This window comes from Petaurus breviceps, unplaced genomic scaffold (genome assembly GCF_028583685.1).
Source record: "Petaurus breviceps papuanus isolate PSGF00001 unplaced genomic scaffold, PetGlider_PUasm1.0 173, whole genome shotgun sequence".
Lineage (NCBI taxonomy): Eukaryota > Metazoa > Chordata > Mammalia > Diprotodontia > Petauridae > Petaurus > Petaurus breviceps.
Genome location: NW_027185759.1, coordinates 19997132 through 20011684, shown reverse-complemented (window position 1 = coordinate 20011684; position 14553 = coordinate 19997132). Strand labels below are relative to the sequence as shown.

The 14553-nt window shown below is 44.7% G+C and overlaps 1 protein-coding gene across 1 annotated transcript in view; it reads left to right on the top strand.

Moving 5' to 3' along the window:
• LOC138157734 (caspase recruitment domain-containing protein 8-like) overlaps positions 1–14553 on the top strand; it is a 57123-nt gene that overhangs the window by 13919 nt on the left and 28651 nt on the right. Inside the window, exons 4-11 of the mRNA XM_069083486.1 lie at positions 4744–4782; positions 5282–5317; positions 8424–8471; positions 10698–10742; positions 10829–10875; positions 10974–11023; positions 12943–13160; positions 13254–13504. Coding sequence (XP_068939587.1) covers positions 4744–4782; positions 5282–5317; positions 8424–8471; positions 10698–10742; positions 10829–10875; positions 10974–11023; positions 12943–13160; positions 13254–13504 — 734 coding nt within the window. The remainder of the gene's footprint in view (positions 1–4743; positions 4783–5281; positions 5318–8423; positions 8472–10697; positions 10743–10828; positions 10876–10973; positions 11024–12942; positions 13161–13253; positions 13505–14553) is intronic.

Below are 14553 nucleotides of genomic sequence, written 5' to 3'. Positions count from 1 at the left end.
TTCACCTTTTCTTCTGTGCAGATGTTGTATCTCAGCCTTGGAACAGAAGTTTTGTTAGGGCGTGAACTCTATTTTTGTCTCATTGTTTCTTACTTCTCAGCACCATGCCCATAGCAGGTACTCAGATGAATTCAGCTTCCTAAATTGAGTTGCTTTATGTGTTGTCTGAGATAGCCCTTCATTCCAGACTGGCTTTTTTCTCCTGGGAAGTACTAGGCTCACACTTGTGACTTATGCTCCCCCCAGATATAACTGGCCTAGATGCTGGGGTGTTGCTTTGCAAATATCCTGAGCAATTCTACTTGGCAATTCATGATTTGGCATAGCCAAGGCAAAAGATGGCATTGTAATTTCTCTTGTTGGCCTCTTGTATTGAGAAAGCAATAGTGGAGAGAGTGTTGGGCTTATAAGCTTTGGGTACAGATGCAGCCCATGTCTGTAGTGGCAGTCATGCCACTGGCTGGGTGATTCTGGGCAAATCTCCTAACATATCTGTTGCCTTGGGCAGTTTTCTAGGACTTTTCCTGTTTGAGGAAATCCCCATCTTCCTTGGTGTATACCATACCAATTACATTGTGGGAGGGAAGCTGGGATTGAAGTGGCCAAACATCTATACAAGTCAATGCAATTGTATCGACTTTGGAGGTGGCACATTTGCTGTTATAGCCTCCAAGTGACGCCCCACAGTTGTTTGTTGTTTCAGATGGACATTTCATAGTGCTTTGTCCAAGCTCCTGGCGAAAAAAGAACTAACAGGTATTACTGAGGCAGTGAATTGACTTCATCCCGCCTGATGCAAGGCAGGCTCACAGGGCATCCCCTGAATTTAAGTTGAGTTAAGTGAAGGATGTTATTAAAGCAGAAAAAAAGATTGAGCTGAATAAAAATATTCATAGCCATGTTATTTATAATGGCAAAGAGACTGGAAACAATGCACATGCCCAGTGATTGGGGAAGAGTGAATCAAACTATGGGATTTTAACATACTGTAATGTTTTTGCACCCTAACATGACAAAGGTGAGAAGGATGCTGAATTTGGACTCTGAATGCCTGGGTTCTTACTCCTGGCTCTGACAATTACTACTTGTGCAATTTCAGGAAAAACCATTTCACCTCTTTGGGCCCTGGTTTTCCTATCTGTAAAATGGGAAGATTAAACTAGATAGTTCCTAAATGTCCTAAATCCTGTGATCCTTAGTAATGTTGAATAGAGAGGGAGAGAATCAAGAACACAATATATACAGTGAATTTGAACCAGGGGTTGAGCCTGGGACATAGGGAATGCCCAGATGAAAAAGACCCTTGGGCCGATAGAAATTTGTATCTTTTCTGTAGTACTTCTAAACACTTATATAGAGCCTTAGAGGCTGTATCTGGCCCATTACTGTAGGAAAAGCTAGATTCTGGTCAGTCCCTTTGGTAGTTTGTTTGGTATTAGAACAAAATGTGAAATTCATAAAAGATATGACAGCAAAAGGGGATTTAATTAACCATAGCAGGGGAAGGGTGTTTAGATTCACTGCAGTGCTGTTTCCCATCTCTTTGTTGTCAATCAGTTCATGGCCCACTATCGGAAGGACATAGCCCTTGTGATTCTTGGTTCTCAGGCAACCAGTTAAATCTTGAGCATGGCTTCAGAACCTTTCAAGGAAAAGAACTAGCCCAGCCCACATGGCGGATGCTTCCTCCTCCCATACCCAGGATCTCTCTGCCAGTATGTGTCAGGGGTGGTCTTTGAACCAAGGTCTTCCTGCCCTGTAGGTCAGTTCTCTCTCCATTTCACCCTAACAGCAAAACAAAACCATCAAGGAAAAGTTATGCAGCTGAACAAGAGTTTGGGAAGGTATGTGAATATGTTATAAAATTATAGTGACATTAAATAATGATATCAAAGAGGAAATATGACCATCTGCTTTGCTGCTGCTGCATCCTATGGACCATGGGACTTTTCCAAATGATTTGTAGTCAAAACATTTCATGGGTTTGTTTTTTTGCCCCTTAGGCAGTCAAGGTTAAGTGACTTGCCCAGGGCCACATAGCTAGTCTGAGGTAGGATTTGAACTCAGGTCCTCCTGACTTCAGGGCCAGTGCTTTATTCACTGCTCCAACTAGCTGCCCCTCCTCCTACCTGATAGGTCCTTTTTTAAAAATAAGAATGAAAACTGCTCAAAAGCAGAGGTTATTTTTACTTTTGTAGTATTCTTTTCCCAGCACTTAGCACAGTGCTTTGTACACAGTAAGTGTTTAATATATGCTTTATTCCTTTACTCAAAATTAGCATACTCATTTTCTTAACAAATTTTAAATAACTTGGGAGTTTATAGTTTTATTAAGGGTCTTTTTTCTGTATTTGAATGCTTTTATTGATAGTTACTAAGTTTAATATAAAAATTATTAAATATGAAAAGTGACTTTTTAGTATTAAGTGCTAGGATTTTGTACCCTTGTCTGTTATTTCACTTAGCTGTGGTTAATAATACTATATAATTAATAATAGTAATAAAAATGACTAACATTTAGATAGCACTTACTAGGTATCAGGCACTATGCTAAATACTTTACAATTATTATCTCATTTGGTCCTCACAACAACCCCAGGTGCTATTATTATGATCCCCACTTTACAAATGAGGAAACTGAGGCAGACAGGTTAAATGACTTGCCTGGGGCTACATAGCTAGTAAGGATTTGAGCTCAAGTCTTCCAGACTCCAGGCCCAGTGCTGAATTCACCGTGCCACTTAGCTGCCAGTGTGTGGTGTTGGGAGAGAATGGATTGACTGCATATTGTGTCCCTCCTACCTAGCCAGCTTTCCTCTCTTCCCTCTTAGCAGCAGCTTCTTGGTATACAGTTAAACTACCAGGTACCACTGACCTGATCCTATTCATCAAAACAATCACGCCCTGGAAAGTCCCTTGTTTACCATGGCTATTATGACCAACTCACAACACCACTGGGAGCTGGCAGGAAGACCTGTTCTCACTAAAGTTCTCACTTTAATTCTTAAACTCTGCCTCTCTTTGAGTAGTATCCCTTGATCTGCTATTCTAAAGGGTGTGGTTAGTCTGGATTTATCTAATCTGAGTAGCGATGAGCCCCCTTCCTACAGGAAGCCGGCCATAAATGAGCTCTAGTCATAAGACTGTTCTATAATGACATCTTCAACACAAGCAAAAACAGACAGATAAACTTAACTATATACATTATTTTAACTCTTTGGTATAGAATCAATCAAAGAAATGTAATGGGGTCTGACCCACACAGCTCCAACTTCAATTAATAAATCCATAAAAATTTGTTAATCACCTACTGTATGCCAGGCACTGTGCTAAGTGCTGAGGATACCAAAGGAGACAAAAGACCGTCCCTGCCCTTAAGGAATTTACAATCTAATGGGGAAAATGGGCTTTTTTTTTTTCAGAAGCAGTAAATGAGTCCCACCCAAGTGATGTGACTTGTTTAAGGTCACACTGGTTGCAGCTGGGGTGGGTCTGTGTTATTTTCAGGAAGCTGACCCCTCCTGGGTAGAGAAGCTGACTAGGTAGCTTCTCCTTCCCCTTACTTTATTCCCCCAGGCACCAGAAGGGGACTGAAAACAGTAGCACAGTTCGGTATTGGAAATCAATGTAATCTGACCAGAATTAGAAATTTCAGGGTTAGGACCTAGCAGACCCAGCCAGCGGAATCCAGTGTGCCAGCTTGGGGGGTGTGGCAGGAGTGGGAGGGCAGAGGATGGACTTTGTTATACTCTAAGCTTGTTCAGATTTGAGCAATAGAAACTGCCTGTGTTATTACCTTAGCTGCATGGGAGATAGTAGTAGATTGGAAGGCTCGCAGCATTTCCCTAGAGTGGAAAAAAAAATTGGGGCATAATCTTGGATGAGAAATATTTCCTCCATTTTTGCCTTGGGAGAAAAAAGGAAGTTTATTTGAAATCTTGATCAAAGAGTTAAGATATGTCTCTCCCCTTGCTGCCAAGAAGTAAGACTTTATATATTCATTCATTTATTTATATTAGAGCCATTTCTTGGTGTACTTTTCTGTATCAACCCTCCATTGTAATGTCAAGAAAGAGTGTCAAGTAAAACTGTCTGTGTATGACCCATCTGGCATCTGTAGTCCCCCCTCCCCTCTCAACTAAGAGTAGGGAGAAATGTTGTCATCATTTGCCCTCCTGGAACAATGTCGGTCAAAGTTCAGACCTGGTTCACATCCACCATATTCATCAGCAATATGGTCATGCCATGAACTGTCATGCCAGTACCTTTTTGGGGTTGTTTTCAGTCATGTTTTTGTACTTACTGTGTCTACTCTCTTAAAACTATTCCAGTTCCTATGAGTGTTCCCATGTTTTTCAGAATTCTTCATATTTATTCTTTATTAACTGCACAGTAATATGCTAGTACATCTACACATCACAATTTATTTGCCCAGTCCCCAGACTATGAGCATAACTGTTGTGTTTCTAGTTGTTTTGGGTTTTTGCTATCACAAAATGCGCTTCTATACTAGTATATATGGGACCTTTTGATGTCCTTGGAGTATAACGTGTGGACAGTTTAGTGAGTCATCTCTTCTTTCAGGGTGACATATTTATGTCTTAAGTGGCAGTTTAACAAACTAGCATGAGCATACAGAAAATTAGACATTAATTAATTGAACTTTAAGTTGTTTTGAATTATTCTTTAAAATGGGCTTCTTTTTCTTATTCATTTAATACATGTTATGTGATTTTTATTTAGGAGAAGATAGTTCTGAGAGCAGTTCTGAAACAGAGTCTGGTGAGTTTCAAATTATTTTTTATGGAAAAAAAACTATCAACAATAAATTATCCTTAATCAGTTGAATTACTTAGTCAAAGACTGTAGATCTTTCAGGACCCACAGAGCCTTGGGTGATTGTGCCTCTCACTAATTCTTACTAGTCTGATGGGTGTCATTCTTTTTTTTAGATTATTCAGGATAAGTGGACATGCCATCTCTTTTTACACCAAAGTCATGCCCAGGGGGCTTAACAATCAGGAGATTGTGGTCCTGGGTACTTTGACAGTTGGGGAGGACCATGATGGAGGAAAGTCCCTCCAGGGGCTCCTGAGGCAGCTAGGGTTGTAATTGTCAATTGAAAGTGGCAAAACAGGATGGTGTGATGAAGAATGATAGGAAGTGGTTGCTATGGGAATGGGTAAACCTCTGTTTTGATTGGCCTGTGTTCACAGCAGCCCATGTTTGAGTTCATGCTTGGTGTCATTCTGAAACTAATTAGGATGTTTTCCTTTTGTAGAGAGTGAAGAGTCACAGCTGGAAATAGGGAAGTCAAGTGAGTGCCCTGTCTTTTGCTTTTTATTTTTTTTCACTGTTAAAAATAAGTAGAAACATTGAGAATCTTCAGGCTTAAGGTTTTCTCGTTCATCTTTCATGGTACCAGCATAATAAGTCAACCATTTCAAAAATTTTTTAAAAAGAAAATTCTTTTTAAAAATTGAAACTGTTATGTTTGGAGGAAACATGCCATTTAATAAACTCCAATTGGTCTCACTCACCTCTAGAATGGAATAAAAACTCCCCCATTTGGCATTTGAAGCCACAATATTTTCAGTTGGATTGTATGTTAGCCCCTTTTTGCCCTCTCGAGTCTGTCATGTGGTGCTCCCTTCTTTCCTGTCTGTTTGCATTGGCAGGCTACCATGCCTGGACTGACCTCCTTCCTTACGTCTGCTCTCTAGCCTCCCTCATTTCCTTGGGTGCCACCTCCTACGTGATACTTACCTTGATCCCCAGCTGCCAGTACCTCCCCACCCCAAATTACCTTCCATTTCTTTTGTATCAAATTTATATACATTTATTTGATTTCCCCTGATAGAGTGGACTCTTCCTTGAGAAAATGCTTCTTTTTGTATTTCCATTGCCTAACACAGCACTTGGCACATAGTAGGTGCTTAATAAATGCTTATCGATTGATTGGAACACCTGGATTATGTTAACACTATGAGTGCTAGCTACTATTAGTAGTAATCTGCTTCCTTTACTTAGAGGCAGTGACGTGGAATGACTAGAGTAATGGATTCAGAGCTAGGAAGACCTGGTTTCACATCCACCATATTCATCAGCAGGATGGCCATGCCATGAACTGGCCTTACCTCCCTGAGCCTCAGTGTCCTCAGCTGTAAACCGGTAACAATCATAATTGTGGGAGCCACTTCTTGGGATTTGGGGGATGCCCAAGTGAGGCTATGTATGTATAACGCCCTGCAAACTTGTAGGAACAATATAAATTTCAATAATGGGCATAGAGGCAACATATCAACCTCCTGATTCTGTGCATGTCTTAGAACAGAGAGTTGGGAAGACCTTGGTTCATATCCTACCTTTATTAATACTTACTGTATTTGTGATCCCAGGGCATCCAGATGCCAGTGTCCTGACCTAGCATCCAGAGAGTGGAAGGGAAGGGAAGAAAGATTTATTAAACATGTGCTATGTGCCAGTCACTGTGCTAAGTAATTTATAGGTATTATCTCATTGGATTCTCCCAGCAACCTAGGGAGGGAGGTGCTATTATTGTTCCCATTTTACAGTTGAGGAAACTGAGGCAGACAGTGACTTGCCTAGCGTCACACAGCTAATGTCTGAGGGTAGATTTGAACTCAGGTCTTCCTGACCTCAGGTCTGATGCTCTATCCACTGTGCTACCTACCTGCCCATAAACACAGTTCATAAATAATGCGTAAATACAGTAATCCTTAAGCAGCCTTCTCCAAACTCTACCATCCCCTCAAGCTATCGTCCTTTTTCCAGCTGAAATCCTAGAAACCAGCTGTCTGTGTGTCCTGCCACCACTGCCTCTTGTATTCAGTCCTTTGCCATCTGGCTTCTGACCTCTTCTGACCTCATTACTTAGCTGAAATGGCGTTCTCCAAAGTTACCAGCCATCTCTTATTAATGATCACAACCAGTGATCTTTTCTGAAGTCCTCATCCTTCTGAATTGGCCCATAGAGGACTGGGTCCATGAAAGGACTGAATTGAATGTCCTCGTTTAGAAGTAGCTGTCATAGTCTAGGATCCAGAGACCAAGAGAACTGACAGACTTCCCAAGAAGTCTGGTTGAAAGCAGAGAATAGTTAAGGTCGTGTTAAGGTAAAACAGATGGGCATCAACCCAACCATTGTTGACTCAACAGCTATGGGGTAAGAGGTAAAGCTGAAGCAAGATAATTTATTCCCTTGCTATAAATGAACTTGGTCTTGACACTGTTTAGCCTAGATAAGCCGGGCACCATAACGACAGGCCTTCTGCCCTGCCACTGTGTCTGTCCCAAGGGCCCCTGGGCCTTACTGTCCATCTGACCTCCTCTGTACTGGGAGTTCTTAACCTGGGATCCATGGGCAGGGAGGGTCTGTGGATAGATTTCAGAGAGTCTGGGGAAAGAAATCTATCTTTATTTTCACTTGTCTCTAAGGGGAATTGAGCTTGTGTTTACATCATGAATGGAAGCAGAGGAGGGGAGTCCTTGATACAAGTTTTAGAATGCCCCCCCCACCCCCCAGACCTCTAGTCCTGCCATGCTGCCCCAAGCTTCCTGGGCCTTGCCGTTTGCCTGACAGCTGCTCGCTTAAGCCCCAGCCCTTTCCCTCTGCTCTGCCATACAAAGGTTCTTGTATGGGTCATCTCTTCCAATTCAGAGTGAGCTCCTCGAAAGCAGGAATGGCCTAATGTGACTATTTAGATCCCTGGAACTTAGCACAGTCCTTGACACACGGTAGTGAGCACATGGTAAGTACTTTCTCATTCATTTTTCATTAGCTTCTAATCTGTCCAGCTCCTCTGTCCCGAACCCTGGCGGCTGCTGTGCCTGGTTGGGATTGATTGCTGTCCTTCGTTATCTAAGAGGACCAAAATGACATCACTATGTTAGAGTCCAGGTTCAGTGTGTCCGACTGTGGCTGCTCAGACCAATTTAAGCTTGGAATGCTCCACCACAGGCCAGGCACAAGTAGTGTGTGTGAACGTCTGGGGTGGATTCTCTGAATTTGCACATCCTGCATTTCCTCTGAGCTGTCTCAGTTCTGCTTTGCTCATAGAGCACACAGCATCTTCCCTGACATGGCCACGCCATGCTGAGTCCTGTGCCAGTCTCCCATGTCACACAATCAATTCCAAGGTTCTTCAGAGAGACCTTGAGAGTGTTCTCGTACCTCTTTTTCTGACTGCCACGTGAACGCTTGCCCTGTGTGAGTCTCCATAAAACAGTCTTTTGGGCCAGTGTATTGGAACAGCGTGGGAGCTGCACTGTCTGCACTGGGTTCAGTGCTTAGCAGTTTAGTCGCCTGGCTTGGATCAGCCTGGCCTCAGTGACGCCTGCTGGGCTCGGTCATGGAGAAGGCTTCTAAGCGGGGTTCCATCACTTGCTTGTTGTCTCCACAGGTGAGGAGCAGACTGAATCTTCTGCCGAGGAATCTTCATTCTCCCAAGGTGAAATCAAGCCCCCTGTTTGCTCCCTCTGCCCATTAGCTCCCCTGCTCCTTCGAAGGCTCTGAGATGGAACTTGTTGGGACAAGAGTGAACAAGGCTTAAGGCTGAACGGGACGAGAGCCAAAGGGCGGCCGTGTCCTTGATGGAGTGGTTTTTGAGATGGTGATAGGAGATGCTGGACTGCAGAACGGGTCCCCATGGAACTCAGTCAGCCAGCAAGCATTTATTAAGCACCCACTGTGTGCCAGGCACGGTGCTAAGCTCTGGGGAGACAAAGAAAGACAAAAGACAGTCCCTGTCCTCAAGGAGCCCCCAGGCTAATGGAGGAGACAAGCTGCAGATGGCTATACCAAAAAGACAGGTCCAGGAGAAATTGGGGGTGATCTCAGGGAAGGACCTGGGAAGGCTTCCTGCAGAAGGTGAGGAAGCCAGGGAAGCTGGGAGGCAGAGATAAGGAGGGAGAGCATTCCAGGCTTGGGAGCCAACAGTCAGGAGGCTGACCTTACTGGATCCGAGAGTCTCCCCTACAGAGGCACCAAGTTTAAACTGCGCAATCCTCTAATCTTTTGAGTCTCAGTTTCCTGATATGTGAAAGGAGGGGTTTGGAGTAGATGGTTTCTAGGCACCTTCCTGCTCTTAATCTGTCACGTTGATGCTGAAGAGAGGAGGAAAAAGTTTTCTGTTTTCTCAAAGTGAAATGTACCTTTAAAAAAATGGAGCATTTTAAAGGAAAGCTAACGTAAGGGGGCAGAAACCATGGGGTCGGGAGACCTGGCTTCTAACACTCCTGTTGTTTGCTCTCTGTGTGCCCTTCCACTTCTTTGGGCCTCAGTTTCCCCATTCGTAAAATGGGCAAGTTGAGCTCAGTGACATAAAGTTCCTTCCAGCTCTGAATCTCTTCTCCCCCGATCTCCCCAAATGGCCTGCTTGTCTCTAGCTCACAGGGCTATGCTGTGGGGATTCAAAGGGGAATAAATGTGGGACAGTATGTGATGAGGCGGTGTGGGCGGGCAACAGATATTTATTAAATACCTACTGTGTGCCAGGCACTGGGCTAAGCACGGAGGATACAAATACAGGCAAAAATAGGTATAGTCCCTGCCCTCCAAGGGCTTACACTCTAAAGGGGCGGCTGAGGGAGAACTGGGGGTCAGGCACCTTCTAGGGTGTAGCTGAGAGTCAGGATCCAGAAGATCAGACTAAAGGTCTAAGAAGAACTCATCCCATGGCAGAAGGATGGGAGAGGAGGCTCTAGGCACTGAGAGAGGTTACAGGGTAGGAGGCAGCTGAGGCCTGGGGGCAAGGTCTGAGAAGTCAGAAGCAGAGCTGGAGGTGAGGGGACTGAAGGCAATGTGGGATAACAGAAGGAACCTACATTTTCAGTCAGGACTTGGTTCAAATGCTGGCATTGTCCCTTACCTGTGTGACTTTGGACAATCACCTCATCTCTTGGCCTCAGTTTTCTCCCCTTGCAAAATGGGATTGGACTAGACCTTTAAGGTATCTTCCACTTCTGAATCTGTAGTTTTTTGTTCAATTTTTGTTTTTTTGCAAGCAATTGGGGTTGAAGTGACTTACCCAGGGTCACACAGCTAGTAAGTGTCAAGCATATGAACTCAGTCTCTTTGACTCCAGGGTTGGTGCTCTACCCACTATACCCCCAGATGCCCCCAAATCTATAGTTTTACAAGCTTTGTAATCTACAAATTGCTATAAAATTATGAGGTGTTATCTTATGGAAGTGAATGTTGAAAACTAAAAATGACTAAAGAAAAAAAATGAGGTATTATTAAAAAGTAACCATTCTGAAAATTATATCATAACACATTCATGGTTGTGGTGCAGAAATTTTTTCTCTTTTGACCCAGATTTTTGATTTTATTTCCTTTACTCCAGGTATAGAAACTCCCTTCACCAATATAGGAGGCATCATAATTAAGCCTTAGGGGATGGCTTGGGCCACTGAAATAATGTGCCCAGGGTCACATAGCTGGCACCTGGCAAGGCTTGAGTCCAGATTCTCCTGGCTTGAAGTTCTGCCACATTGCCCGAGATACAGAACAGAATTCCTAAAAATGGTTTTCTGTCGTTTGGAGTGACTTGTCTGCATCACTGATGTGACACCCGTGCCTCAGTCTACTGTCCATTTCTAAACTTGCTGTTACTCTGAGTATCAGAGTCTGCAAAAGCTGTTGTTTCACATTTACGTGGGTTGTTCCTTTACAGTGGAAGACCTGAGGAAGGAAGAATTCCAGGCTCCTTTCCTCTCAGGTATGGCCTCGTCTTGACAACCAATTCATTTCACAGAATGTCAGTAACATTCCTAGAAAGTAAGCAAGCTTTTCTCTGTTGTCTAGAGTTTGGCTGTCCTCGCGCCCAGTGTGAGCACTGCATCACTGAGAATGTAAGTGGCCTCAGGACAAAAGGGGCTTTTTTTTTTTTTTTAACAAAGAGTCTCAAGCAGTCACTGATTCCTATGTGTGTTTATCTTCTTGTCTTCAGAAGCAGAATGAGCAGGTGATGCCCAGGCTGCTTTCCAGGGGACAGTTTTTGTAAGTGATCCTGAATGTAATAGCAGGGCAGCTGCGTGTCATCTAAGGCTTTCTGTCCCTGTCCCCAATCAGAGAGTCTCCAACAACTCATTTCCAAATTGTGAGGAGGCCTCTCTGTGGTGGTGCATGTAACGGTGAATTTTACTGGATGGGGAGCATTGGGCTGCCCCCCTCCCTTCTAGTCTCTGCTTTTGGAAATCTGAGCTGGCCTTCGAGGGCAGCCCAAACGCCCCCTTGCCCCCTGGAGCCTTCCCTGACCCTTCAGCCAGAAGCTTTCCTTCCTTGTAGCCCTTGGCCCTCTGGGACAGCTATTTCTCTGTTCCAGTTTGAGTCTGGTCTGCTTGCTAATTTCACAGCGGATGGATATGTACTTAGTTATCATGTGCCTGCTTGTGAGGTGGCCTGGTGGCACGGGCCTTGGAATCAGGACCGTCCCTGTTAGAGTCTGCTGGTGTGGCCGTCAGCCCCAGGCCCCGTCTAAGAGCAGACGGACAGAGGAGCGCTCCTCTGTATCATGGGGGCAGGGCTTGGTGTCTGTGTGATTGTGCGTATTTGTATGTGTGTGTGTGCATGTGTGCAGTGTATGGCTGTGCATGTGTTTGTGTGTCCGTGTGCACATGTGTTCTCTTGTATTTCTGTGTGGGCATGTGTCTGTGCATGCTTTTGCATGTATGGACATGTCTGTGTGAGTGCACGCTCATGTGTGTGACGATGTGTACACACAAATGTGTTTTCAGGGTGCACTTGTGCATGCACACATATGCAAGCGTATGAATGTCTGCACATGTGTGTACACAGGTACATGTGTTCTGGTTGTGCATGCTTACACACATGCATGTGTCTGTGAGTACATGTTGAGGTATATTGTGCATGCATACATATTTGTAGGTACATGTGTGTTGTTTCGGCATGCACGTGTGTTTATATATGTGTGCATGAACACACACGTTCATGCATGTGCCTTGCATGTAGATCTCTGTGTGCATGTGCGTGTGTGTGTATTTAAAAGAGCTGTTCCAATGCAGTTGCTTTCCTCTGTGACCCTATGCTTTTTATGTGACCCACCTGGAAATATTATTGTGACAAGGGCTGTGCTGGCCTCACTCTGCTGTCATGAGGGTTCACTAGACAAATAAAGCTTAAGAGTCTGACAAGTAAAGGGAGTCTCCACAGTGGGACTCTGCCATACTGACCACATTCTAGATCCCACTTATTTCCGCCCCCCCCCACCCTGTATTATCTGATCTCCTGCCAGACTCTCAGCTCTCTGAGGGCAGGGACCAAGGCTTCATTATCGTGGAGCTAGCATGTATATAGCATGGACAGTGAACGTAGTGGGCACTTTCCCCGTGATTACCTCCAGTTTCTCTTGGTTACAGTCTAGTTATTTGCTTGTTGTCTCCCCTATCAGACCACAGGCTTCTCAAGAGCAAGGATCGTTTTGTCTTTCTGTGCTTCTCCATCACTTAACACACCTTAAGCACTTTAATACACGTTTATTGATTGATTGACTGACTTTTGGGGGTGTACAGACCATGATTTCATTGATGTAAAGAACTGCCAGTGAAGAAACGCTCTTAACCAGTGCAGATGAGCCCCAGTTGGATGACTTGTGGTCTTGGAGCGTTGCCTGGAGTTGTTCGGAGGTTGGGCCTAAGGTCCCACAGCTCCATATCTCAGAGGGAGGACTTGAACACAGGTCTCTGTGACTCTGAGGCTGGTGCTTCTAGAACTTCATTGTCCTGCCTCTAGTAGGCACTTTGAAATGCTTATTATGGAAAGGGGTAATGAGGGAATAAATTTAAATGAGACCATTCTTTCTCTTAGTGTTTTTGAAGTAAATTAAAAACTTAAATAGCTTTTAAGTCATCATCTCATCAGTAATAGGAATACCATTTTAAACTACCGTCCAAATGCAGGTTGAAGGTAGAGTGTGAAGGGACATACCAGTGTGCCCGGACAGGCCTGATCTTTGAAGTCAACAGGAAGACTGACATCAAGTACTCTGTCTTGTCCTGGAGCAAATACGCTGACTTGGTGGTTAAGCCCTGGATTGTCGGTGGGCCCTTATTTGATGTGAAATGTGACCCGGCCATTCTCGTCTCCATCCAGTTTCCACATTCTCTTTGCTTGGGCCGTAAGTGTCCTTCAGCCTTCTCTACTAGCCCAGAGTGCTTGTTTCTGTGGTGGACCAGCAGCCTAATGATTGTCTCTGTGCACATCTCTACAGACCACGAATCTTTGATGACCTTCAAAGTGTTCCACATCACAAAGTCTGGTCCTGCTCTCGAATCCACTGTAGATCACTCCACCACTCACGTCAAATGGCATGTGAGCTCCCTCTCTCCGGTGGGGCCGGTCATTCAAACCCAGGAAACTGTGCAGCATCACGGGGCAGTGATTCTATACAAAGTTATTGACAGCCACCCGTCCTTGTCCTTTCGCGTTTATGTGGCCACGAATAACGACTCCTTTATCAGGGTAAGGCCATTTAAAGATCTGCTTGGCATTCATGGGCCTAGTCCAGCTTTTACATGCTCCTGCATAGTTCAGCTTTTTTGAGTTGGGGATCCTAATACCAAATCTCTGAGAGGAAGAGGATGATGGCTAAGTACAGAGTCCTTCAGCCCTTGGGGAATGAGTTTGTTTGGGTGGAGCTACTTGGAAAAGAATGTGGGCAATTCAGTGCTGGAGGAAAAGACCCTTTTCCCCAAGCCTGGTCATGAGGTCAGTCTGGGCATTGATGGACGCATGAAAAGGAGTTCTGAGTCAGTGCACTCTAGGTGTAAGTCCAGGGTTAGAATTTATTGAGATTGAGTCAGTGAGGAAGATGGCAGAAAAACGAAAGCACACCGAGACCCAGACCCAGACCCAGACTCAGACCAGACCCAGACCCAGACCCAGACCCAGACCCAGACTCAGACTCAGACTCAGACCCAGACCAGACCCAGACCCAGACCCTTTTACTAGATAAACATCGGCAACATACACACTGAACAAAGAGATGTGATGCATTGGTGAGTGCAGCAGACCTCTGAAGAACAGCAGCTTGGCCTGCTGCTGCCTGTATCCCCATTCTGGATCTCTCTAGCCATAACTAATGACTTTCTAACAGTGCCATGCCGCTTAAGTGAGTCATGTAAGGCCCAAGGCCTAAGGAGGATGTGTGGTGCTCACTACAAAAGGTCTATTCAGGCCAACTTGACTTATCACACTAGGCCATCATTTGTATATAGGGTGTCTGTCTGTTTGTTTGTTTGTTTTGGAGGGGGGAAGGCAAGGCAATTGGGGTTAAGTGACTTGCCTACGGTCACACAGCTAGTGAGTGTGTCAAGTGTGTGAGGTCGCATTTGAATTCAGGACAGCCCTGAGTCAACTCTCGTAAGGCATTTCCCAGGAGTCTTTTGGGTAGAGATTTTCCTGGGGACAGGCTAAACATTCCGGACTCTTACTAGCTTCCTCCTCCTCCTCCTTCTCTTTCCTCCTCCCTCTCTCTCCCCCCCCCCCCCCCCCCCCCCCCCCCCCCCCCC